This window comes from Taudactylus pleione, unplaced genomic scaffold (genome assembly GCF_031769625.1).
Source record: "Taudactylus pleione unplaced genomic scaffold, aTauple2 ptg000132l, whole genome shotgun sequence".
Classification (NCBI taxonomy): Eukaryota; Metazoa; Chordata; class Amphibia; order Anura; family Myobatrachidae; genus Taudactylus; species Taudactylus pleione.
This window is the reverse complement of record NW_028284534.1, coordinates 194,317-221,656: the sequence shown is the minus strand read 5'-3', so window position 1 is coordinate 221,656 and position 27,340 is coordinate 194,317. Positions and strand designations below refer to the sequence as shown.

The window sequence follows — 27,340 nt, the reverse complement described above, 5'->3', positions numbered from 1 at the left end:
CTTAACTTGTATTAAACCCTATATAAAAGATGATACAAAATATGCAAATAAGAGAGGTAATGTGTAAGTAATATAAAATAGGAGATGGGCGTCCTCGCAGTGTATTCCTGCAATATTACATAGGGTGTAATAAGTGTCTGCTCTAAGGCTAGTGCTGAGATAGAAGGGCGGCTTCAGGGATGGGCGCTAACGCCATCACATCTGCGATCCCGTACACGGCTGCTGCGCGAAACATGCAAAGGTTGTAACCACCGGGAGATCATTCCATGTTAGCATTCCTGAGTAACTCTATGATCGCGCAGAAAGCCGCGGGAACTGAGACGCCGGCGCCACATTTCTTGCATATGAGATTGCAGATGCAGAATGCGACGCCCCCGACATGTCTGCGTTATTAGAGGACACTTCCCTTGGCTCACCCAAACGCTTCCTGACTGTCACTCACACTACGAATAGATACTCGCTGCAAGCGAATACGGTATTGACCGGACGCATGTGCAGACGCTGAAGATTGCTCAACTGCACTCACATCGCCGTATCATACAAAAGTGAGTCAGACCCTACCAGTCATCTTTATCTGTATGGATGATGGATATCAAGGTGAAACGCGTCAGTTCTGCACAAACGATGAGCCTCATTTACAGCAGGAAGCGCTCCCAGGCAGTGAGAGCACAATGACATCTGCATATATGTACATGGATGATGTCTATCAAGGTGAAACGCGTCAGTTCTGCACAAACGATGAGCCTCATTTACAGCAGGAAGCACTCCCAGGCAGTGAGAGCACAATGACATCTGCATATATGTACATGGATGATAGATATCAAGGTAAAACGCGTCGGCGCTGTACAAACGATGAGCCTCATTTACAGCAGGAAGCGCTCCCAGGAAGAGAGAGCACAATGACATCTGCATATATGTACATGGATGATCAATATCAGGGTGAAACGCGTCGGTGCTGTACAAACGATGAGCCTCATTTACAGCAGGAAGCGCTCCCAGGAAGAGAGAGCACAATGACATCTGCATATATGTACATGGATGATCAATATCAGGGTGAAACGCGTCGGCGCTGTACAAACGATGAGCCTCATTTACAGCAGGAAGCGGTCCCAGGAAGAGAGAGCACAATGACATCTGCATATATGTACATGGATGATAGATATCAGGGTGAAACGCGTCGGCGCTGTACAAACGATGAGCCTCATTTACAGCGGGAATGGCTCTCAGGCAGAGAGAGCACAATGACATCTGCATATATGTACATGGATGATCAATATCAGGGTGAAACGCGTCGGATCTGCACAAACGATGAGCCTCATTTACAGCGGGAATGGCTCTCAGGCAGAGAGAGCACAATGACATCTGCATATATGTACATGGATGATGTCTATCAAGGTGAAACGCGTCAGTTCTGCACAAACGATGAGCCTCATTTACAGCAGGAAGCACTCCCAGGCAGTGAGAGCACAATGACATCTGCATATATGTACATGGATGATAGATATCAAGGTAAAACGCGTCGGCGCTGTACAAACGATGAGCCTCATTTACAGCAGGAAGCGCTCCCAGGAAGAGAGAGCACAATGACATCTGCATATATGTACATGGATGACCAATATCAGGGTGAAACGCGTCGGCGCTGTACAAACGATGAGCCTCATTTACAGCAGGAAGCGCTCCCAGGAAGAGAGAGCACAATGACATCTGCATATATGTACATGGATGATCAATATCAGGGTGAAACGCGTCGGCGCTGTACAAACGATGAGCCTCATTTACAGCAGGAAGCGGTCCCAGGAAGAGAGAGCACAATGACATCTGCATATATGTACATGGATGATCAATATCAGGGTGAAACGCGTCGGCGCTGTACAAACGATGAGCCTCATTTACAGCAGGAAGCGGTCCCAGGCAGAGAGAGCACAATGACATCTGCATATATGTACATGGATGATAGATATCAGGGTGAAACGCGTCGGCGCTGCACAAACGATGAGCCTCATTTACAGCGGGAATGGCTCTCAGGCAGAGAGAGCACAATGACATCTGCATATATGTACATGGATGATCAATATCAGGGTGAAACGCGTCGGCGCTGTACAAACGATGAGCCTCATTTACAGCAGGAAGCGGTCCCAGGCAGAGAGAGCACAATGACATCTGCATATATGTACATGGATGATAGATATCAGGGTGAAACGCGTCGGATCTGCACAAACGATGAGCCTCATTTACAGCGGGAATGGCTCTCAGGCAGAGAGAGCACAATGATATCTGGACAAAACAGGTCGTGATGCAAAAGGGACAATACAGTAAGATAGTGTCTGTGCGCACATGTAGCGCCCAAGCACTGCACAGCTTTATTTATACACAAGGGACTTAGGAAACAGGATCAGCTTGCTCGTCGCTCCCTTTTCCAAATCACCGATTTGCCCCAACCCTGCAGAGCAACATCGTTTTAGCAGGGTGCAAAATTGTTCCTTCTACCCTCATTTACTCCCAATTCTGGGCCTAATTCATATTTGTTCGCAATTGCAATTTTTTAGGCTTTTGGAACTGCAAATCCCATCAGGTGAAGCTGCCGCCCAAAACAGAAGACAAACGCCCACTAGGGCCATCGCAAACTCATTCACTACTGCGTACACATACACAGACTATACACGAGGAACATCGACGGCTATGGTGGTGCTATGGCTACGCAGACTGGCCGCGGCAGAAGCGACGCAGGCGCCATGTTTCGCTACGTACACGATTGCAGCTGATAATAGATACACACCCCGGAAATGGCCATGACACCACTGCGTTTTTTCTGACGCTCCTCGTTGCCTCCCCCAAACGGTCCCTTCCAGTCAGTCCTTCTATGATAAAATTCCCAGTCTGACCGCAATCGTAGAAACATCTTTGCACATGCCCAGTGTGATCGCTGCGCAGTCATGCAGTTGATCGCTCACTTGCCTGAACATTGACGACTACGTATAAACGTGAATTAGGCCCTCTATATGGGAGCCCATGAATCCAAATACAGCGAATAAGTCACAATAAGAATCAAGCAGAAAAAGGTATAAGGCGCTATTCAATAGAAGGTAACTTTACTAATTAATACATCAATAAAAAGCAGTATAACATATACATATATCAATATTGGAATATATAGAAAAGAAAAGACAATTGATAAAAAAATAACATAAATGATAAATGAATTAAATAATAAATATTAAAATAAATAATATGTAACCAGCCGTATCACATGAGTAACCTATATCATAAAAATAAATGTGTATAGAACAAGACAAAAGAAAAAGATATATATGTATAAATGAACAGAAACATGAATGAAAATAAATGAAAAAATGAAAATAAATGAAAAAGTGTGTCCACAGAAAGAAATACTGTTAGTAATACAACTGTAGCTCCCTTTGAGAAATGTTATAATTTGTATCATTTTATGGTAAACAGGTGCTTGTAGCATTATCACTCTCTGCTTGTAGCACTGTCAGTCTCTGCTTGTAGCATTGTCACTGTCTGCTTGTAGCACTGTCACTGTCTGCTTGTAGCACTGTCACTGTCTGCTTGTAGCACTGTCACTGTCTGCTTGTAGCATTAGCACTATCACTGCTTGTAGCACTATCACTGCTTGTAGCACTATCGCTGTCTCCTTGTAGCACTATCGCTGTCTCCTTGTAGCAGTCTCGCTGTCTCCTTGTAGCAGTATCGCTGCTTGTAGCACTTGTCACTGTCTGCTTGTAGCACTTGTCACTGTCTGCTTGTAGCTCGGTCACTGTCTGCTTGTAGCTCGGTCACTGTCTGCTTGTAGCTCGGTCACTGTCTGCTTGTAGCTCGGTCACTGTCTGCTTGTAGCTCGGTCACTGTCTGCTTGTAGCTCGGTCACTGTCTGCTTGTAGCTCGGTCACTGTCTGCTTGTAGCTCGGTCACTGTCTGCTTGTAGCTCGGTCACTGTCTGCTTGTAGCTCGGTCACTGTCTGCTTGTAGCACTAGCACTGTCTGCTTGTAGCACTAGCACTGTCTGATTGTAGCACTAGCACTGTCTGATTGTAGCACTAGCACTGTCTGATTGTAGAACTAGCACTGTCGGCTTGTAGCACTGTCACTGTCGGCTTGTAGCACTGTCACTGTCGGCTTGTAGCACTGTCACTGTCGGCTTGTAGCACTGTCACTGTCGGCTTGTAGCACTATCACTGTCGGCTTGTAGCACTATCACTGTCGGCTTGTAGCACTAACACTGTCGGCTTGTAGCTCTATCACTGTCTGCTTGTAGCACTCTCACTGTCTGCTTGTAGCACTCTCACTGTCTGCTTGTAGCACTCTCACTGTCTGCTTGTAGCTCGGTCACTGTCTGCTTGTAGCTCGGTCACTGTCTGCTTGTAGCTCGGTCACTGTCTGCTTGTAGCTCGGTCACTGTCTGCTTGTAGCTCGGTCACTGTCTGATTGTAGCTCGGTCACTGTCTGATTGTAGCTCGGTCACTGTCTGCTTGTAGCTCGGTCACTGTCTGCTTGTAGCACTATCAGTCTCTGCTTGTAGCACTGTCACTGCTTGTAGCACTGTCACTGTCTGCTTGTAGCACTGTCACTGTCTGCTTGTAGCACTATCGCTGTCTGCTTGTAGCATTATCGCTGTCTGCTTGTAGCACTATCGCTGTCTCCTTGTAGCACTATCGCTGTCTCCTTGTAGCACTATCGCTGTCTCCTTGTAGCACTATCGCTGTCTCCTTGTAGCACTATCGCTGGCTGCTTGTAGCACTATCGCTGGCTGCTTGTAGCACTATCGCTGCTTGTAGCACTGTCACTGTCTGCTTGTAGCACTGTCAGTCTCTGCTTATAGCACTGTCAGTCTCTGCTTATAGCACTAGCACTGTCTGCTTGTAGCACTGTCAGTCTCTGCTTGTAGCACTGTCAGTCTCTGCTTGTAGCACTGTCAGTCTCTGCTTGTAGCACTGTCAGTCTCTGCTTGTAGCACTGTCAGTCTCTGCTTGTAGCACTGTCAGTCTCTGCTTGTAGCACTGTCACTGTCTGCTTGTAGCACTGTCACTGTCTGCTTGTAGCACTGTCACTGTCTGCTTGTAGCATTAGCACTATCACTGCTTGTAGCACTATCGCTGTCTCCTTGTAGCACTATCGCTGTCTCCTTGTAGCACTATCGCTGTCTGCTTGTAACATTATCGCTGTCTACTTGTAGCAGTATCGCTGCTTGTAGCTCGGTCACTGTCTGCTTGTAGCTCGGTCACTGTCTGCTTGTAGCTCGGTCACTGTCTGCTTGTAGCTCGGTCACTGTCTGCTTGTAGCTCGGTCACTGTCTGCTTGTAGCTCGGTCACTGTCTGCTTGTAGCTCGGTCACTGTCTGCTTGTAGCTCGGTCACTGTCTGCTTGTAGCTCGGTCACTGTCTGCTTGTAGCTCGGTCACTGTCTGCTTGTAGCACTGTCACTGTCTGCTTGTAGCACTGTCACTGTCTGCTTGTAGCACTGTCACTGTCTGCTTGTAGCACTGTCACTCTCTGCATGCAGCACTGTCACTCTCTGCATGCAGCACTGTCACTCTCTGCATGCAGCACTGTCACTCTCTGCATGCAGCACTGTCACTCTCTGCATGCAGCACTGTCACTCTCTGCATGCAGCACTGTCACTCTCTGCATGCAGCACTGTCACTCTCTGCATGCAGCACTGTCACTCTCTGCTTGTAGCACTAGCACTGTCTGCTTGTAGCACTAGCACTGTCTGATTGTAGCACTAGCACTGTCTGATTGTAGCACTAGCACTGTCTGATTGTAGCACTAGCACTGTCTGATTGTAGCACTAGCACTGTCTGATTGTAGCACTGTCACTGTCGGCTTGTAGCACTGTCACTGTCGGCTTGTAGCACTATCACTGTCTGCTTGTAGCACTATCGCCGTCTCCTTGTAGCACTATCGCTGTCTCCTTGTAGCACTATCGCTGTCTCCTTGTAGCAGTCTCGCTGTCTCCTTGTAGCAGTATCGCTGCTTGTAGCACTTGTCACTGTCTGCTTGTAGCACTTGTCACTGTCTGCTTGTAGCTCGGTCACTGTCTGCTTGTAGCTCGGTCACTGTCTGCTTGTAGCTCGGTCACTGTCTGCTTGTAGCTCGGTCACTGTCTGCTTGTAGCTCGGTCACTGTCTGCTTGTAGCTCGGTCACTGTCTGCTTGTAGCTCGGTCACTGTCTGCTTGTAGCTCGGTCACTGTCTGCTTGTAGCTCGGTCACTGTCTGCTTGTAGCTCGGTCACTGTCTGCTTGTAGCTCGGTCACTGTCTGCTTGTAGCACTGTCACTGTCTGTAGCACTGTCACTGTCTGATTGTAGCACTAGCACTGTCTGATTGTAGCACTAGCACTGTCTGATTGTAGAACTAGCACTGTCGGCTTGTAGCACTGTCACTGTCGGCTTGTAGCACTGTCACTGTCGGCTTGTAGCACTGTCACTGTCGGCTTGTAGCACTGTCACTGTCGGCTTGTAGCACTATCACTGTCGGCTTGTAGCACTATCACTGTCGGCTTGTAGCACTAACACTGTCGGCTTGTAGCTCTATCACTGTCTGCTTGTAGCACTCTCACTGTCTGCTTGTAGCACTCTCACTGTCTGCTTGTAGCTCGGTCACTGTCTGCTTGTAGCTCGGTCACTGTCTGCTTGTAGCTCGGTCACTGTCTGCTTGTAGCTCGGTCACTGTCTGCTTGTAGCTCGGTCACTGTCTGCTTGTAGCTCGGTCACTGTCTGCTTGTAGCTCGGTCACTGTCTGATTGTAGCTCGGTCACTGTCTGATTGTAGCTCGGTCACTGTCTGCTTGTAGCTCGGTCACTGTCTGCTTGTAGCACTATCAGTCTCTGCTTGTAGCACTGTCACTGCTTGTAGCACTGTCACTGTCTGCTTGTAGCACTGTCACTGTCTGCTTGTAGCATTATCGCTGTCTGCTTGTAGCATTATCGCTGTCTGCTTGTAGCACTATCGCTGTCTCCTTGTAGCACTATCGCTGTCTCCTTGTAGCACTATCGCTGTCTCCTTGTAGCACTATCGCTGTCTCCTTGTAGCACTATCGCTGCTTGTAGCACTGTCACTGTCTGCTTGTAGCACTGTCAGTCTCTGCTTATAGCACTGTCAGTCTCTGCTTATAGCACTAGCACTGTCTGCTTGTAGCACTGTCAGTCTCTGCTTGTAGCACTGTCAGTCTCTGCTTGTAGCACTGTCAGTCTCTGCTTGTAGCACTGTCAGTCTCTGCTTGTAGCACTGTCAGTCTCTGCTTGTAGCACTGTCAGTCTCTGCTTGTAGCACTGTCAGTCTCTGCTTGTAGCACTGTCACTGTCTGCTTGTAGCACTGTCACTGTCTGCTTGTAGCATTAGCACTATCACTGCTTGTAGCACTATCGCTGTCTCCTTGTAGCACTATCGCTGTCTCCTTGTAGCACTATCGCTGTCTGCTTGTAACATTATCGCTGTCTACTTGTAGCAGTATCGCTGCTTGTAGCACGGTCACTGTCTGCTTGTAGCTCGGTCACTGTCTGCTTGTAGCTCGGTCACTGTCTGCTTGTAGCTCGGTCACTGTCTGCTTGTAGCTCGGTCACTGTCTGCTTGTAGCTCGGTCACTGTCTGCTTGTAGCTCGGTCACTGTCTGCATGCAGCACGGTCACTCTCTGCATGCAGCACTGTCACTCTCTGCATGCAGCACTGTCACTCTCTGCATGCAGCACTGTCACTCTCTGCATGCAGCACTGTCACTCTCTGCATGCAGCACTGTCACTCTCTGCATGCAGCACTGTCACTCTCTGCATGCAGCACTGTCACTCTCTGCATGCAGCACTGTCACTCTCTGCATGCAGCACTGTCACTCTCTGCATGCAGCACTGTCACTCTCTGCTTGTAGCACTAGCACTGTCTGATTGTAGCACTAGCACTGTCTGATTGTAGCACTAGCACTGTCTGATTGTAGCACTAGCACTGTCTGATTGTAGCACTAGCACTGTCTGATTGTAGCACTAGCACTGTCTGATTGTAGCACTAGCACTGTCGGCTTGTAGCACTGTCACTGTCGGCTTGTAGCACTATCACTGTCTGCTTGTAGCACTAACACTGTCTGCTTGTAGCACTCTCACTGTCTGCTTGTAGCACTCTCACTGTCTGCTTGTAGCACTCTCACTGTCTGCTTGTAGCACTCTCACTGTCTGCTTGTAGCACTCTCACTGTCTGCTTGTAGCACTCTCACTGTCTGCTTGTAGCACTCTCACTGTCTGCTTGTAGCACTCTCACTGTCTGCTTGTAGCACTCTCACTGTCTGCTTGTAGCACTCTCACTGTCTGCTTGTAGCAGTATAATGTAAAAATAAAGCAAATATAGTAACTATATTGCTTTAAGAAAAAAAGACAATTTCCAGCGAGGACAGGTCATTTGTTCCAACAACAGTTCTTCTGGAAATTTTAAAAAAAGTCACGATAAGCATTTACCGTGACACCGTACCGCAGTAACTGTGACTGCAGACAGCGCCCTACATTTAAATATTAAGAATATAGCATCATTTTAAGGAACATTGTGTTTTCTCTATTTTAGTCATTGATTCCTACATAATGCATGAAGTGCACTAAACTAATCTACAAGCAGAACGTACACTTGCAGCAGAGGCTGCGGGGATGGGGGCGCGGCACTCCCCCCCACCTCTCCCGGCCAACGGGGCCTGCGGCCAGATGATGGTTGGTCAGCGTGTATGAACAGCCATCATCTGCGGATATATCTGTTAGGTGTGTACCCAACCTGATGCCACATTGCGCAATCCCCCCCGAAGCTAGTGATCTAATATCCTCATACTGTGCAAAAGGTTCTGATTTGGCAAAAGTGCATTTTTTGGTTCGGATTTACCTGAATGATATAAGGAGAGAAGGTGCCGGGATGCTTTCATCCTTTCACGGAAAAAAAAAAACACAATCCTGATACATTGTGCACTTTTGGCAAAACAGAATTTGCTTCAAAATCTGTGTCTGTGTGTGTGTGTACTGTATGTGTGTCTGTGTGTGTATGTGTACTGTATGTGTGTGTGTCTGTCTGTATGTGTGTGTATGTACTGTATGTGTGTGTGTGTGTACTGTATGTGTGTGTACTGTGTGTGTGTGTGTGTATGTGTACTGTATGTGTACTGTGTGTGTGTGTGTCTGTGTATGTGTGTATGTGTGTCTGTGTGTGTATCTGTCTGTATGTGTATGTATGTGTACTGTATGTGTGTGTCTGTGTGTGTGTACGTGTGTGTACTGTGTGTGTATGTGTGTGTACTGTATGTGTGTGTCTCTGTGTGTACTGTATGTGTCTGTATGTGTGTGTACTGTATGTGTACTGTGTATGTGTGTGTGTCTGTGTGTATGTGTATGTGTGTGTACTGTGTGTATGTACTGTGTGTGTATGTGTGTGTGCGTGTACTGTATGTGTCTGTATGTGTGTGTACTGTATGTGCATGTGTACTGTGTATGTGTGTGTGTCTGTGTGTCTGTGTGTGTATGTGTATGTGTACTGTTGTGTGTGTGTCTGTCTGTATGTGTGTGTCTGTGTGTGTGTACTGTATGTGTGTGTCTGTGTGTGTACTGTATGTGTGTGTCTGTGTGTGTGTACTGTATGTGTGTGTCTGTGTGTGTACTGTATGTGTCTGTATGTGTGTACTGTATGTGTCTGTGTGTGTGTGTCTGTCTGTATGTGTATGTGTGTGTGTATGTGTGTATGTGTGTGTATCTGTATGTGTACTGTATGTGTGTGTGTCTGTATGTTTGAGTGTGTGTGTGTGTCTGTGTGTATATATGTGTGTGGTCTGTGTGCTTGTGTCTGTATGTGTGTGTGTGTCTGTATATGTGTGTGTGTGTGTCTGTATGTGTATGTGTGTGTATGTGTGTGTGTGTCTGTATGTGTGTGTGTGGTCTGTGTGCTTGAGTCTGTATGTGTATGTGTGTCTGTATGTGTGTGTCTGTATGTTTGTGTCTGTATGTGTGTGTCTGTATGTTTGTGTGTGTATGTGTGTATCTGTGTGTGTCTGTATGTGTGTGTGTGTGTGTGGTCTGGGTGCTTGTGTCTGTATGTGTGTGTGTGTGTGTATCTGTATGTGTACTGTATGTGAGTGTGTCTGTATGTTTGAGTGTGTGTGTGTGTCTGTGTGTGTATATGTGTGTGGTCTGTGTGCTTGTGTCTGTATGTGTGTGTGTGTCTGTATGTGTGTGTGTGTCTGTATGTGTGTCTGTATGTGTGTGTGTGTGTCTGTATGTGTGTGGTCTGTGTGCTTGAGTCTGTATGTGTATGTGTGTCTGTATGTGTGTGTCTGTATGTTTGTGTCTGTATGTTTGTGTGTGTCTGTATGTTTGTGTGTGTCTGTATGTTTGTGTGTGTCTGTATGTTTGTGTGTGTCTGTATGTTTGTGTGTGTCTGTATGTGTGTGTGTGTCTGTATATGTGTGTGTGTGTGGTCTGGGTGCTTGTGTCTGTATGTGTGTGTGTGTATGTGTGTGTGTGTGTGTCTGTATGTGTGTGTGTGTGTCTGTATGCGTATGTGTGTGTCTGTATGTGTATGTGTGTGTGTGTGTGGTCTGGGTGCTTGTGTCTGTATGTGTATGTGTGTGTCTGTATGTGTCTGTATGCGTGTGTGTCTGTATGTATGTGTGTGTCTGTATGTGTATGTATGTGTATGTGTGTGTCTGTATGTGTGTGTGTGTGTCTGTATGCGTATGTGTGTGTCTGTATGTGTATGTGTGTGTGTGTGTGGTCTGGGTGCTTGTGTCTGTATGTGTATGTGTGTGTCTGTATGTGTCTGTATGCGTGTGTGTCTGTATGTATGTGTGTGTCTGTATGTGTATGTATGTGTATGTGTGTGTCTGTATGTGTATGTGTGTGTGTGTGTGTGGTCTGGGTGCTTGTGTCTGTATGTGTATGTGTGTGTCTGTATGTGTGTGTGTCTGTATGTGTGTGTGTGTGTCTGTATGTGTGTGTGTTAAACTCTGCCCAGCAAACACCTCCGCTCCCAGCAGTAGCAGTAGCAGCGCAGTTCCGTTGAAATCGCACAAAAATAGTGACATGATGTTGGAGAATAACGTTTGTGCGGCCAGTCGTCACTTCGGCAGCCACTTAAACGGCGCTAACTATATCATTTATTGATCACCACAAACATTTTCTCTATAATTAGTGACACTTTGTGCGAAGCCGAACAGCAAGAACCTCTTTCTGCCCTGAAATTATCAGTGAAAAGCTGCAATGAAAGGTCAGGCGGAGACAGGAGCCGCCGCAGATCATCCAAACTTATTTCTAATTTGCTTTTAATCCGTGAAAAATAAAACTTTTCCTGGAGATGAGAGCGGAGATTTCATACGAAATTCCCATCAGCGTCTCTCAGAGCCGACTTTCTATACTTCACGTTCCTGTGTAACACAGGTCAGAGGTATAACAGGAGACACAAAGGAAAGGAGGATAACAGCGCCGCGCAGCACAGCGAGCAGGGGATTCGCCAGCACTTGAATAGTACGAGGATCACAAGCTGCGCTTTGCCTCTCGTTCTCTGCTGAGCTGAGTGTAACGGACACCAGAGATTTATTCTGCTTCAACCACTGCGAGCAGCCAATAGCCCGAGACACAAAGCGCTGCATAACGTTATATTGCCCGAGACACAAAGTGCTGCATAACGTTATACGGCCAGAGACACAAAGCGCTGCATAACGTTATACGGCCCGAGACACAAAGCGCTGCATAACGTTATACGGCCCGAGACACAAAGCGCTGCATAACGTTATACGGCCAGAGACACAAAGCGCTGCATAACGTTATACGGCCAGAGACACAAAGCGCTGCATAACGTTATACGGCCCGAGACACAAAGCGCTGCATAACGTTATACGGCCCGAGACACAAAGTGCTGCATAACGTTATACGGCCCGAGACACAAAGCGCTACATAACTTTATACGGCCAGACACACAAAGCGCTGAATAACGTTATACTGCCAGAGACACAAAGCGCTGTATAACGTTATACGGCCAGAGACACAAAGTGCTGCATAACGTTATACTGCCAGAGACACAAAGTGCTGCATAACGTTATACGGCCAGAGACACAAAGCGCTGCATAACGTTATACGGCCCGAGACACAAAGCGCTGCATAACTTTATACGGCCAGACACACAAAGCGCTGCATAACGTTATACAGCCAGAGACACAAAGCGCTGCATGACGTTATACGGCCAGAGACACAAAGCGCTGCATAACGTTATACGGCCAGAGACTCAGACGCTTCCAATCTAACTGCAAGCCTCTGACATGTGGCCTTGTGTACTGTAGTTGTGGGTGAGCAATAAAATGATTATCACAATTATACCGTCCCAAACACACAGAGAACCGGTCACAGCGCCAAAATCAGCAAAATAATATCCTGCTGGGGGCCGTCAGCTGCATCCCAGTAACCTGTGGCGCAGTGTCAAGACTGAAGACATGGGTCAGGGCCAATTTTCAAATATATATATTATACACACACACACACACACACACACACACACACACACACACAGACACACAGACACACAGTGGTGGCCAAAATTGCGGACACTTTTTGAAATTTGAATGTTTTTCAGCTTTGAATGCTTATAAAAACTTAAATACAGTGCAATGATTCATATATCAAATGAAAGGAAAATTAACAGCAATCAGTAGACTGTACATGTTTATTGTAACAGACTCGTACACATTGTGACCAAACATTTGGACATATTATAAGCAACATTTTACTACGTGCAGCTACTCCAGGGGTTCCCAACCACGGTCCTCAAGGCACACCAACAGTCCAGGTTTTAAGGATAGCCATAGTTGAGCACAGGTGACTTAATTAGTACCTTAGTTGTTTTGATTTAACCAACTGTGCTTAAGCATGGATATCACTAAAACCAGGACTGTTAGTGTGCCTTGAGGACCGAGGTTGGGAATGACTGAGCTACTCCATTCCGAGGTTCTGTGGTAAGCAATGTCAGACTTACTTACTGCTGTGCAGCACGTCGCCTGAAACCTGTGTATTTGTTACTTAAGCTTAGTATCTCTCTGACACAAACTGACTGTGATTGTGCTAAATGTGGTTTTTGAATGGCATTAGTCACTGGAATGTAACATGTTGGGTATGTACATGTTCTTTAATTGTATGTGTACTGTAGAATGAAATGTGCATTATATTATATAAGTGTGACATTTTGGGGCCCTTGTGACTGGCGGCTCTGCAGGTCTTCTTACTATGTACTCCGAGTTGTGGGGTTCCTTGCCGCGCATGTGCGTTGGAACGACAGTAGCTAAAAAAAGGTGAATGTGAGTGGGAGTGGGAGTGTGAGTGGGAGTATGGGAAAACTCAGCCTAAGTTTTAACCCGGCCTGTAAACTAAATTACTGTAAAGTCAATTGATTGAAAGGTTTAGCCGTGATTGAGCAACAAACATGCAACGTTTCATTATTATATATTAGTAACGATGTATTTAAAGAGACACAGCCCAAGTGAGTGCATAACACTAAGCTGGTCCCATCTCAGTCTATATCACTGGCCCACCTCTGATACATGTTACAGGATAACAGGTGTCCAGTGGGGCAGAGATATTAGAATACTAGTTGGACCAATTTGCATATTAGTCAATCTACCAGCCAGTCAGTTTTTGGGAAGAACCGAGAGGTAATGAAATGTCGGCATTAAGTTTCCACAACTCTGAAGATGGGGCTGCTGCCCGGACCAGGTATGTGCCCGCTGGACCACCAGGGACGTTACTGTGGGCTCGATATTCTAATCATGTTGACATGACATCCGTGTAGACCTGCATGTCGACATTTTGACCATGTCTACATTCTCATGTCAATTTTAAGCATGTCTACATGAGAACTGTCAACCTAACATACCTCACCCAGTACAGGTTTTACATTCCGGAGTATTAGATATATTAGTGCAGCGTAGAATACAAAGTACAGAGGGTGTTATAAAGAGATGGGGGCGTTATAAAGGTGGAGCTCTTACATACTGTATGAATATTTGTACCATGCGCAGCGCAGAGCTCTGTAAATACGTCACTATAAGTACACTCAGACTATACCCAGATAACCGGAGGCTGGGCAGCACGACACTGTCTGTGCGCCGGTGAATGAGATGACGGATTATTAATGTTAATGATAGAAATATACGCACTGTATAAAAGGCCGCTGACGCTGGGACGTTATACAAATGGCCGGAAAGCGTTAATCAGACATTAGAGGTGGGAAGTCACCTTCAGCCGCTCATTGAAAACCTCGGATGTTTTATGAGGTATTACTAACTGAAACCAAAATAAATTTCCCTCTGGACTGGCCCAGGGAGAGGGAATAAGAAAGGGCTTTATGATCCGAGTTAGTAAAACTCGCCGTATAATTCCCCTCGGGAGATTTATGACGCTGCTGGCAGCCATTAGACCGAGTACAGCAAGAAAGGGCAGCGACAGCTTCACCGGTGTCTGCGGCGAGGTGAGAGGCGCGCGCGCGCCAATATATCACCGGCTCCACAATTAACCTTCAGCACTAGACTGAATAAAAGATATAAATACATAAATAAGAGATACTCAGATGTGAGGGAGGTTTTCCCTTCTCTGAACGCACGGATCGCTTTCACGGTGACTGATCCTTGGCTGGGTACACGGTAAGGTCGCGTGACGCGGACTGTGCCCATGAATCAGCTTTGCCTCCTGTTAAATCAGTTTTTATCATCAAAAGGACGGGAACATGGGGGGGGGTATTTACTAAACGGCGGCTTCGCTTGTTGGCGGTTCTGGCCGTGGGATTTAAAAGGGCAATAATATGAAATGCAAACCAGGAGTGCTTTGCAGATATATTAGCGCCTCTTGCTGTGTGATACAGCGACTGCCGGTGTTTGACATCTCAACTGGGTGGGCAAATTGAAATGCCCGACCAGTTGTGATGTCAGCGCAGACACATCGAGCCGCCGATCGGTAAGTGCGTATAGCTTACCTGATTGGTCACTCTATCGGCTAAACGGCGGGTCAGCAGATATTTCTGCCAGGTGTGTACCCAACATTAGGTTATCGTCAGCGGTTGTGGTACTAGCAGTCCCAGCATCCCCAACACAGAGTCTCAGTTGTATGAAGGTAAATTAGATGATAGAGAATTCATCCTGGGGATTATTTAGTTGCTTTGTTAGGACACAGGAGCTGATTCAGACCCGCTGGCTAGGATGCATTCGCTCGTAGCTGGCCGATTGTCGCTTTCTGCGCATGCTTCGAAATGCACGTGCGCTAACCAGTGCGAGAGATCGGGAAGCGTTTGCTCGCTGTGCATAGATAGCCCAGCTGAATGAGTGTCAGGAGAAGCCGTTTGTGGGTGGTGACAGGGGCAGGTCACTAGAAACGGGGGAGTGGAGGTGCGAACGCAGGCGTGCCTGAGTGTTACAACGCCATTTCATAGGCGTGCATAATTAACAGGCAGCACCATTGTACACGTCACCTGGTTGTATTTCACACTGAAGTGATCGCAGTGCTTGCGGCAGGGTACAATCAACCTCAAGCGCTGTGATCGCATCCGATGGTGCTCGATGTACCAATGGTTTCATGCACTTCCTGGAGATAACGTGCGCAAGTTGGCGTTTTAAGATAGGCTGGTGGGCGCCTGCATACACAAAGTGATCGCACGCCGAGTCATAGTGGGCGTACGTATGCCTTGCCATGCGATCGCCTGCCTTGCTGGGTGTGTGCCGGATTTGCCTATGCTGGGTGCGAGCGAACGCATCTAGCGAGCGGGTCTGAATGAGCTCCACAGTCTGGGAAGAACGTGGAATAATTCCCCATAAATCATAATTTCGCCTTTAAGTGCGAGTGATTGTAATCTCACCGGACACAACACCTGAGCCATCGCTGCCTTGATCTTTTCACAGATAATACGGGGTGACAAGCTGCAGGAGGCTGCAGGATACAGACGTGAGCCCATCTCCCTCAGCGTAAGGAGTATCACTCCCATCATATATCATTGTGTGGCCACAGAGCAGGCAGGGGGCCGCGGGTGATGGCTAGCTGAGGGGCAGGGGGCCGCGGGTGATGGCTAGCTGAGGGGCAGGGGGCCGCGGGTGATGGCTAGCTGAGGGGCAGGGGGCCGCGGGTGATGGCTAGCTGAGGGGCAGGGGGCCGCGGGCGATGGTTAGCTGAGGGGCAGGGGGCCGCGGGTGATGGCTAGCTGAGGGGCAGGGGGCCGCGGGTGATGGCTAGCTGAGGGGCAGGGGGCCGCGGACGATGGTTAGCTGAGGGGCAGGGGGCCGCGGGTGATGGCTAGCTGAGGGGCAGGGGGCCGCGGGTGATGGCTAGCTGAGGGGCAGGGGGCCGCGGGTGATGGCTAGCTGAGGGGCAGGGGGCCGCGGGTGATGGCTAGCTGAGGGGCAGGGGGCCGCGGGTGATGGCTAGCTGAGGGGCAGGTATTTCACGCTTTCAGTGCCACCATATGAAGACATCTACATGTTGCTACAGTATATCCAAGGGGGCCTCCTCATATATCTGTGTCAGTGATAGATGAGGGCTTTATACCGGCATATAACCAGCTTTGTATTCTGAGTGGGAGCTGCCGTGACATGCTCTATAATGGTGCGTGGGGCTGTTATATGTACTCACAGCGCAAATCACATGGCATCACGGCGAAAATATTCTGTTACTGTGATATATATATATATATAGATAGATACACACACACAACTCTGCTGTATCCTATATTGCAGAAAGGCAGTTACTGAGCGACTAGGGATGTGGGAAGAGCGCTTACACAAATATGGCATCATGCAGTGATCATAACTTGCTCCTGATGCTCGCACTCCTCAGCTGCTCAGACAACCGCAGCAGGAACAGCAAACTGCACACACTGTAACGCTGAAAGCAATGACAAAGGTGTCACACCCCATTCACGTTCCACTCACACCCCTGCACACTGCTGAGTGACATCGATAGCTAGAAGCTGTTTGGTTGCTATGGGCGATCTTCCCACTTCTACACGTCCCCCTAAAATCTTGATTTACTATCATGACTTAGTGTTAGAAGAGACAGCTGTATACCCTACACTAAGGCGAGCCCAGCGTCTTCCACCATGACCTATATACTGATTGCCATCGGCAACTCCCTATATACACAGTGCCCCCTCTGCCCATACACACAGCACAGAACTTACTTATATAGTACTCCTGTACGTTGCTGATGTAGCCGTAGACCGAAGAATAGCCAAATATGATGACCATAACCACCTCCCGGCTGTCCAGCTCCACGATGTGCGACGAGTGTCCCTCCACCGCATACAGCTGCCCATGGTTCAGGACAGAGGGCGTCCGGGACGTCCATGACTGGCTGGAGATGTTGAAGATCCAAAGCTCATTGGTTACGTTTCCTGCGCTGGCCTCAATCTTCCCTCCGAACATGTAGATCTCATCCTGGGGGAGAGAACAGGACGTTACAGCGTCTCTATGAGGAGATGTGATACTTAGACAGGAGACAGTAACATGGCATCTTATAACAATATATCACCACAGAGCTCCATGTCCTGCTAGTGCTACATCCAGAGCTTCATGTCCTGCTAGTGCTACACCCAGAGCTCCATGTCCTGCTAGTGCTACACCCAGAGCGTCATGTCCTGCTAGTGCTACACCCAGAGCTTCATGTCCTGCTAGTGCTACACCCAGAGCGTCATGTCCTGCTAGTGCTACCCCCAGAGCTTCATGTCCTGCTAGTGCTACACCCAGAGCATCATGTCCTGCTAGTGCTACCCCCAGAGCTTCATGTCCTGCTAGTGCTACACCCAGAGCTTCATGTCCTGCTAGTGCTACACCCAGAGCTTCATGTCCTGCTAGTGCTACACCCAGAGCTTCATGTCCTGCTAGTGCTACACCCAGAGCTTCATGTCCTGCTAGTGCTACACCCAGAGCTCCATGTCCTGCTAGGGCTACACCCAGAGCTCCATGTCCTGCTAGGGCTACACCCAGAGCTTCATGTCCTGCTAGTGCTACACCCAGAGCTCCATGTCCTGCTAGGGCTACACCCACAGCTTCATGTCCTGCTAGTGCTACACCCACAGCTTCATGTCCTGCTAGTGCTACACCCACAGCTTCATGTCCTGCTAGTGCTACACCCAGAGCTCCATGTCCTGCTAGTGCTACACCCAGAGCTTCATGTCCTGCTAGTGCTACACCCAGAGCTTCATGTCCTGCTACTGCTACACCCAGTGCTTCATGTCCTGCTAGTGCTACACCCAGAGCTTCATGTCCTGCTAGTGCTACACCCAGAGCTTCATGTCCTGCTAGTGCTACACCCAGACCTTCATGTCCTGCTAGTGCTACACCCAGAGCTTCATGTCCTGCTAGTGCAACACCCAGAGCTTCATGTCCTGCTAGTGCTACACCCAGAGCTTCATGTCCTGCTAGTGCTACACCCAGAGCTTCATGTCCTGCTAGTGCTACACCCAGAGCTTCATGTCCTGCTAGTGCTACACCCAGAGCTCCATGTCCTGCTAGGGCTACACCCAGAGCTCCATGTCCTGCTAGGGCTACACCCAGAGCTTCATGTCCTGCTAGTGCTACACCCAGAGCTCCATGTCCTGCTAGGGCTACACCCAGAGCTTCATGTCCTGCTAGTGCTACACCCAGAGCTTCATGTCCTGCTAGTGCTACACCCACAGCTTCATGTCCTGCTAGTGCTACACCCAGAGCTCCATGTCCTGCTAGTGCTACACCCAGAGCTTCATGTCCTGCTAGTGCTACACCCAGAGCTTCATGTCCTGCTAGTGCTACACCCAGTGCTTCATGTCCTGCTAGTGCTACACCCAGAGCTTCATGTCCTGCTAGTGCTACACCCACAGCTTCGTGTCCTGCTAGTGCTACACCCAGACCTTCGTGTCCTGCTAGTGCTACACCCACAGCTTCGTGTCCTGCTAGTGCTACACCCAGAGCTTCGTGTTCTGCTAGTGCTACACCCAGAGCTTCGTGTCCTGCTAGTGCTACAGCCAGAGCTTCGTGTCCTGCTAGGGCTACAGCCAGAGCTTCGTGTCCTGCTAGGGCTACAGCCAGAGCTTCGTGTCATGCTAGGGCTACACCCAGAGCTTCGTGTCCTGCTAGTGCTAGACCCAGAGCTTCGTGTCCTGCTAGTGCTACACCCAGAGCTTCATGTCCTGCTAGTGCTACACCCAGAGCTCCATGTCCTGCTAGGGCTACACCCAGAGCTTCATGTCCTGCTAGTGCTACACCCAGAGCTTCATGTCCTGCTAGTGCTACACCCAGAGCTTCATGTCCTGCTAGTGCTACACCCACAGCTTCATGTCCTGCTAGTGCTACACCCAGAGCTCCATGTCCTGCTAGTGCTACACCCAGAGCTTCATGTCCTGCTAGTGCTACACCCAGAGCTTCATGTCCTGCTAGTGCTACACCCAGTGCTTCATGTCCTGCTAGTGCTACACCCAGAGCTTCATGTCCTGCTAGTGCTACACCCAGAGCTTCATGTCCTGCTAGTGCTACACCCAGACCTTCATGTCCTGCTAGTGCTACACCCAGAGCTTCATGTCCTGCTAGTGCTACACCCACAGCTTCATGTCCTGCTAGTGCTACACCCACAGCTTCATGTCCTGCTAGTGCTACACCCAGAGCTTCATGTTCTGCTAGTGCTACACCCAGAGCTTCGTGTCCTGCTAGTGCTACACCCAGAGCTTCGTGTCCTGCTAGTGCTACACCCAGAGCTTCGTGTCCTGCTAGTGCTAGACCCAGAGCTTCGTGTCCTGCTAGTGCTAGACCCAGAGCTACATGTCCTGCTAGTGCTACACCCAGAGCTTCATGTCCTGCTAGTGCTACACCCAGAGCTTCATGTCCTGCTAGTGCTACCCCCAGAGCTTCATGTCCTGCTAGTGCTACCCCCAGAGCTTCATTTCCTGCTACTGCTACACCCAGAGCTTCATGTCCTGCTAGTGCTACACCCAGAGCTTCATGTCCTGCTAGTGCTACACCCAGAGCTTGAAACACCTACAAGTGCAAAATCCGTCACCAGGCAAGGACTTGTGGGACTGTTTGGAAGGGCTGTGGGTTTTATTCAGCAAGCAACCTAATTTGCAGCTACGGCTCGCTCCCCTTCATGTACCTGGGTCAGGTGCAGGAAGTGACATCATTGCGAGTACTGAAAATGGTAAATATGGCAGCGCACAATGCTATATAGTGCAGGTAATAAGCACACAAGAGGTTTGGAGCAAAAATAAATACATACAATCACACACACATATATATATTTATACGGTACTGTGCAAAAGTATTAGGCAGGTGTGGAAAAAATGCTGCAAAGTAAAAATGCTTTCAAAAGTAGAAGTGTTAATAGTAAGCATGATGTGTCTTTCATCTGATGCACTAAGTTTCCTTGGCCAAACACTGAGTCTATGGTCTTCAACGTTGCCCGTTTCTTGGTGTCCTCAATGCTGAGAAATACAGTCAGGTACTTATCCATCATGTAATACCATCAGGGAGGAATCTGATTGGCTCCAAATGTATTTTGCAGCAGGACAACGACCCCAAACATACAGCCAATGTCATTAGGAACTATCTTCAGTGTAAAGAGGAACAAGGAGTCCTGGAAGTGATGATATGGCCCCCACAGAACCCTGATCTCACCATCATCCAGTCTGTCTGGGATTACATGTAGAGACAGAAGGATCTGAGCAAGCTACATCCACAGAAGATCTGTGGTTACTACTCCAAGATGTTTGGAACAACCTCCCTGCCGAGTTCCTTCAAAAACTGTGTGCAAGTGTACCTAGAAGAACTGATGCTGTTGTGAAGGCAAAGGGTGGTCACACCAAATATTGATTTGATTTAGTTTTCTCTTCTGTTCATTCACTTTGCATTTTGATAATTGATAAAAAGAAACTATTAACATTTCTATTTTTGATTGAATTCTTAATTTGCAGCATTTGTATACATACACACACATGTGCAGCTTTGCCTTTCCCCGAAGGCCTCTATAGTGCACGTTATTTCTGTAAAATGAGTGATCAGTGATTTAGATTTTGACTTTTAATACAACGCTACAGTAGTTTTTACGTATTTGCTTTAATGGGCGTGCTGGAGAAGTTTTTGTCCAATCAGACACAGGCGGCATCCGTCATCATCACCAGTGTTAAACATATACCAGGAACTTAGGGCCTGGTTCAGAGCCGGACGCTATTTGCGCTCGCTCGTTCAGAAAAAGGGTCCGGCTATTTAAATTGAGCGCTCGCTCTTTGCGGTCTGTTGACGCCTCTATGTCTGAACGAGCGAACGAAACATGCGCTCGCTATTTTTTATAAAACACCCCCTGGTCTGCTCGCATCCTACCAACCTACCTACCTATGTCAACTCCGCTATTTATTAGATTAATCGAGTACATCGAAAGGCGTCTGAACTGCTCGCAGTGCTTGTGGTTGGATTTTCATACCGCAATCATGCGAGCAGTTCAGGCTAAAAGACAACCAAGTGACGTGGCCGATGACGCTGCTTTGTTAATTATGCACACCCTTAAAACGCCCGTTTTGACCGTTTGCCACGCCTGCGTTCGGATCTCCACTCCCCGTTTTCAAGCACCTTCCCCTGTTACCACCCACACACGCCTCATCCTGTCACTGAAATTAGCAGGCACTCGCTATTTTGCGAGCACACAATTTCCGACCGCAATGAATGGTTCGCGCATGCGTATTACAACCCATACGCATGCGCAGTTGTGCGAACATCGCTCGGAGCGAACGAGCGGCCGCTTACGAGCGGCTCTGAATCAGGCCCTTAGAACCCACAAGTCAGGCCCCTCCAGGCAAACACCATTGCACTTACAATTTGTGACCACAGGCCCATAGCCTGCCATTATTTTACTTTGGGCGTCCCTGCACTCCCCCTGCCACACCATAGTCATACACACGCGTATTTCACGCTTACAGAAGTTGTGGCCAAAATAAAAACAGAACTCACTAAGGTCTAAATAAAGCATCTGAATAAACTGTATAGATCCCTATCAGTTATCATACTACCCCCTTCAGTGTTTCACATCTTACATATACCTAGATTCGCCTCCTGCAACTCAACAGCTGCTGTAGTACTACAAGTATCAGCATGCCCTGTGGACTGGAGAGCCACCGTTTGCCATAACCTGATCTATATGACGTGCTCATGCTGGTCCTCTGATCCAAATACTTCTTTGACTCTGAAAACTAGAATGTAAGCTCTCGGGACAAGGAACAAGTATCTAATACGATGTTTACGGTACAGTTAAATTCTTACTTTATAACGTTATTATCACTAACAAAGAGATACAGAAAATAGCGATGAGCCCGGGGAACGATACAAAACTACATTTCTCCATAACCAAGAAAAAAAGAACAATACATTTATATACAGCATCTGCTTTATTCTGATTTACAAGAATCATCGCCCCCTTCAAATAAATATGTTTTTCGTTAATGTCCCCACTTCTTATCCAGCTTCTATAGTGTAACAATGTGTCACCAATGACAGTCCCTTCCCTGAGTGATCTTTCTGAAATGTGAAAGCATGAAATGCTGTAATAATATAAGATAGAGATCCCCCCTATGGAGTGTAATTACAGACAGATGGTTTATACCAGATTATCAGATCCGCAGCCTCAATAATCCCATATTACACATTATGTCACAGCGAGCGGCAGTTATATGACAGAATGATGATTTCCCTGTGCGGGTGAGACGAGAATGAAATCAGGACAGGGAATGACTGAGAGCGTTATCTACATACGGTGTATAACAGACCGCAGGGTGCCACCTGTACGCCCAGCTCCCAGACCATCATCTGCCAATGGGCACTCCAGCTAACAGGAGACTGCTGGTTGGAGCACAGAGATCCAATCTGGTGAGACTACAAGTAACAGGGTATAATCGGCCATACTTATGCTACAGCCGGCAGACAGGCCACATATAGTATCTGATGCCAGTGAGGGAGATGGTACCAGAATGGGTAACACAGGAACTGGCTGTGAGAGAGAGAGGAGAGAGGCTCAGTAGTGCTGTATGTGACTGAGGCAGAGAAAGGCAGAGGCTCCGATACAGGAGATAAAGAGGACAAGGGGGCAGGAGAGAATGGGCATGGAACACAAGTCCTGGCTGAGCTGTAACATGGGCACGAGATTATGGCAGAGGAAGGGAGAGGGAGCCAGGTCACAGCAGGGGAAAGGGAGAGGGAGCCAGGTCACAGCAGGGGAAAGGGAGAGGGGGCCAGGTCACAGCAGGGGAAAGGGAGAGGGGGCCAGGTCACAGCAGGGGAAAGGGAGAGGGGGCCAGGTCACAGCACGGGAAAGGGGAGAGGGGGCCAGGTCACAGCAGGGAAAAGGGAGAGGGGATCAGGTCACAGCAGGGGAAAGGGAGAGGGGATCAGGTCACAGCAGGGGAAAGGAAGAGGGGGCCAGGTCACAGCAGGGGAAAGGGAGAGGGGGCCAGGTCACAGCAGGGGAAAGGGAGAGGGGGCCAGGTCACAGCAGGGGAAAGGGAGAGGGGGCCAGGTCACAGCAGGGGAAAGGGAGAGGGGGCCAGGTCACAGCAGGGGAAAGGGAGAGGGGGCCAGGTCACAGCAGGGGAAAGGAGAGGGGGCCAGGTCACAGCAGGGGAAAGGGAGAGGGGGCCAGGTCACAGCAGGGGAAAGGGAGAGGGGGCCAGGTCACAGCAGGGGAAAGGGAGACGGGCTCAGGTCACAGCAGGGAAAAGGGAGAGGGGGCCAGGTCACAGCAGGGGAAAGGGAGAGGGGGCCAGGTCACAGCAGGGGAAAGGGAGAGGGGGTCAGGTCACAGCAGGGGAAAGGGAGAGGGGGCCAGGTCACAGCAGGGGAAAGGGAGAGGGGGCCAGGTCACAGCAGGGGAAAGGGAGAGGGGGCCAGGTCACAGCAGGGGAAAGGGAGAGGGGGCCAGGTCACAGCAGGGGAAAGGGAGAGGGGGCCAGGTCACAGCAGGGGAAAGGGAGATGGGGCCAGGTCACAGCAGGGGAAAGGGAGATGGGGCCAGGTCACAGCAGGGGAAAGGGAGAGGGGGCCAGGTCACAGCAGGGGAAAGGGAGAGGGGGCCAGGTCACAGCAGAGGAAAGGGAGAGGGGGCCAGGTCACAGCAGAGGAAAGGGAGAGGGGGCCGGGTCACAGCAGGGGAAAGGGAGACGGGCTCAGGTCACAGCAGGGAAAAGGGAGAGGGGGCCAGGTCACAGCAGGGGAAAGGGAGAGGGGGCCAGGTCACAGCAGGGGAAAGGGAGAGGGGGCCAGGTCACAGCAGGGGAAAGGGAGAGGGGGTCAGGTCACAGCAGGGGAAAGGGAGAGGGCTCAGGTCACAGCAGGGAAAAGGGAGAGGGGGCCAGGTCACAGCAGGGAAAGGGAGAGGGGGCCAGGTCACAGCAGGGGAAAGGGAGAGGGGGTCAGGTCACAGCAGGGGAAAGGGAGAGGGTGCCAGGTCACAGCAGAGGAAAGGGAGAGGGGGCCAGGTCACAGCAGAGGAAAGGGAGAGGGGGCCAGGTCACAGCAGGGGAAATGGAGAGGGGGCCAGGTCACAGCAGGGGAAAGGGAGAGGGGTTCAGGTCACAGCAGGGGAAAGGGAGAGGGGTTCAGGTCACAGCAGGGGAAAGGGAGAGGGGTTCAGGTTACAGCAGGGGAAAGGAGAAGGGGCCAGGTCACAGTAGGGGAAGGGAGAGGGGGCCAGGTCACAGCAGGGGAAAGGGAGAGGGGGCCAGGTCACAGCAGGGGAAAGGAGAGGGAGCCAGGTCACAGTAGGGGAAGGGAGAGGGGGTCAGGTCACAGCAGGGGAAAGGAGAGGGGGCCAGGTCACAGCAGGGGAAAGGGAGATGGGGCCAGGTCACAGCAGGGGAAAGGGAGAGGGGGTCAGGTCACAGCAGGGGAAAGGGAGAGGGGGTCAGGTCAAAGCAGGGGAAAGGGAGATGGGGCCAGGTCACAGCAGGGGAAAGGGAGAGGGGGTCAGGTCACAGCAGGGGAAAGGGAGAGGGGGTCAGGTCACAGCAGGGGAAAGGGAGAGGGGGTCAGGTCACAGCAGGGGAAAGGGAGAGGGGGTCAGGTCACAGCAGGGGAAAGGAGAGGGGGCCAGGTCACAGCAGGGGAAAGAGAGATGGGGCCAGGTCACAGCAGGGGAAAGGGAGAGGGGGTCAGGTCACAGCAGGGGAAAGGGAGAGGGGGCCAGGTCACAGCAGGGGAAAGGGAGATGGGGCCAGGTCACAGCAGGGGAAAGGGAGAGGGGGTCAGGTCACAGCAGGGGAAAGGGAGAGGGGGTCAGGTCAAAGCAGGGGAAAGGGAGAGTGGATCAGGTCACAGCAGGGGAAAGGGAGAGGGGGTCAGGTCACAGCAGGGGAAAGGAGAGGGGGCCAGGTCACAGTAGGGGAAGGGAGAGGGGGTCAGGTCACAGCAGGGGAAAGGGAGAGGGGGCCAGGTCACAGCTGGGAAAGGGAGAGGGGCCAGGTCACAGCCGGGAATGGGAGAGGGGCTAGATCACAGCAGGGGAAGGGGGAAAGGGAGAGGGGGTCAGGGGGTCAAGCTGGGAAAGGGAGAGGGGACCAGGTCACAGCAGAGGAAGGGAGAGGGGGTCAGAAAACAGGAGGGTAAGGAAGAGGGGGTGATGTTAGGCCACTCAGGGACGAGTAACCACTTCTATTCAGTGATCGCAGGTCGGGACGAGGCCATACGATCACAATGTCCTTTAAAAACATTTTATCTTAAAATTATTCTTTAAAAGAAAAAGGTTCACGAACAATTTTGGTTTCCTCCACTTTTACAGATTATGCCTCTGATATGAATACAGATTTGTTACTTGTCTGTATGTGAACGTATCGAGCTAGTTATACTTCCAGATAGGAATGGAAGCTTATTACATTTACCTCTCCAGCCATTAGGAGGGGATCCGCCAGTCTGCGGGATAACTGCGCACAGGACACTGACATTAGTATTAGTAAAATATAACAAAACGTCCTGGAATTTCCTATCCCGTCATACAGGGAGAATAATCGATTTATGGATCTGACAAGCACTATAAAATAGCTCATAAATCAGGCAGAACTCCGGAGACAGTAAATCCGTGTTTCTTTGGTGCTCTCTGGTTGGATGTACGTATTTACATTTCTGGTGGAATCCGTGACAATGACAGTCTCGCGGGAGGTTGTGTCACTTTACACCGGAGCAGAACGGTTTCTGGGAATGTAAATGGAATACTAGACAGATTATTTATCAGGCAGATAACGCTCGCAGGATATACTGCCGCCAGGGATCGGGCCGGGCGCCATAATATTCATCACGTTATTACTAGGGATGTGCGCAGACCCACGTATTTTGGTTTTGGGTCTGTATCTCCTTCAAGGTTTTGGATCTGGATTTGGTTTTGCAAACCACCCTCAAGTGTTTTGGTTTTGGTTTTGGATCTGGATTTTTTAAAATAAAAAATAGGTAAAAAAATCTTAAAAACAGCTAAAATAAAGTAATTTATGCAATTTAAAATCCGAATTCCGAACCGCAAAAGAATCAGAACCGCGACCCGGATTTACCTGGATCTCCTCAGGAGATTAGAACCACGACTCGTATTTACTCAGATTCACGAAATTCGGGTGGATTTGGATTTCTGGAGAACCGAACCACACATCTCTAGTTACTACTCACCACTGTCCCGCGCTGATAGACCAGTTGCACCAGTGTCCCGCGCTGATAGACCAGTTGCACCGGTGTCCCGCGCTGATGAACAGACTTTCATTGCATTAATAACTGTAAGCTTGCGAGCAGGGCCCTCTTACCCTTATGTCTGTCTGTTACTACCCAGTGTTGTTCTATTAATGTTTTTTCCATTTGTAAAGCGCAACGGAATATGCTGCGCTATATAAGAAACAGTTAATAAATAAAATATAAAAGTAGCGCTTTGTATTCTGCGCACCACAGACTCGGACATGTCTAGGAAGATGATTTCTGCAAAGCGTTAGACAAATGAGGCCATTACAGGCAGCTGGGACATCGGACAGCGACCGCTGGCCATCACATACACACGGGTCTGGAAAACAGCTTTTTGTTTGCTGCTGGTTTGTGATATAACAGAATAACCAGTTTCTGTAACAAAAAAAAAATATTAACTTTTTTTTTTCTGCTCCTGGAAAACGCTACTCTCTGTGTATGGGGCTCAGGGCTGTGTATGGGGCTCAGGGCTGTGTATGGGGCTCAGGGCTGGGTATGGGGCTCAGGGCTGGGTATGGGGCTCAGGGCTGGGTATGGGGCTCAGGTCTGGGTATGGGGCTCAGGGCTGTGTATGGGGCTCAGGTCTGGGTATGGGGCTCAGGTCTGGGTATGGGGCTCAGGTCTGGGTATGG

The 27,340-nt window shown here is 49.3% G+C and overlaps 1 protein-coding gene across 1 annotated transcript in view; it reads right to left on the bottom strand.

The window, feature by feature from the left end:
- The window catches only part of LOC148523468 (attractin-like protein 1), a gene marked incomplete at its 3' end in the record, with an annotated part of 317,484 nt that overhangs the window by 106,232 nt on the left and 183,912 nt on the right, over positions 1–27,340 (bottom strand). Inside the window, exon 8 of the mRNA XM_088473211.1 lies at positions 17,171–17,426. Coding sequence (XP_088329337.1) covers positions 17,171–17,426 — 256 coding nt within the window. The remainder of the gene's footprint in view (positions 1–17,170; positions 17,427–27,340) is intronic.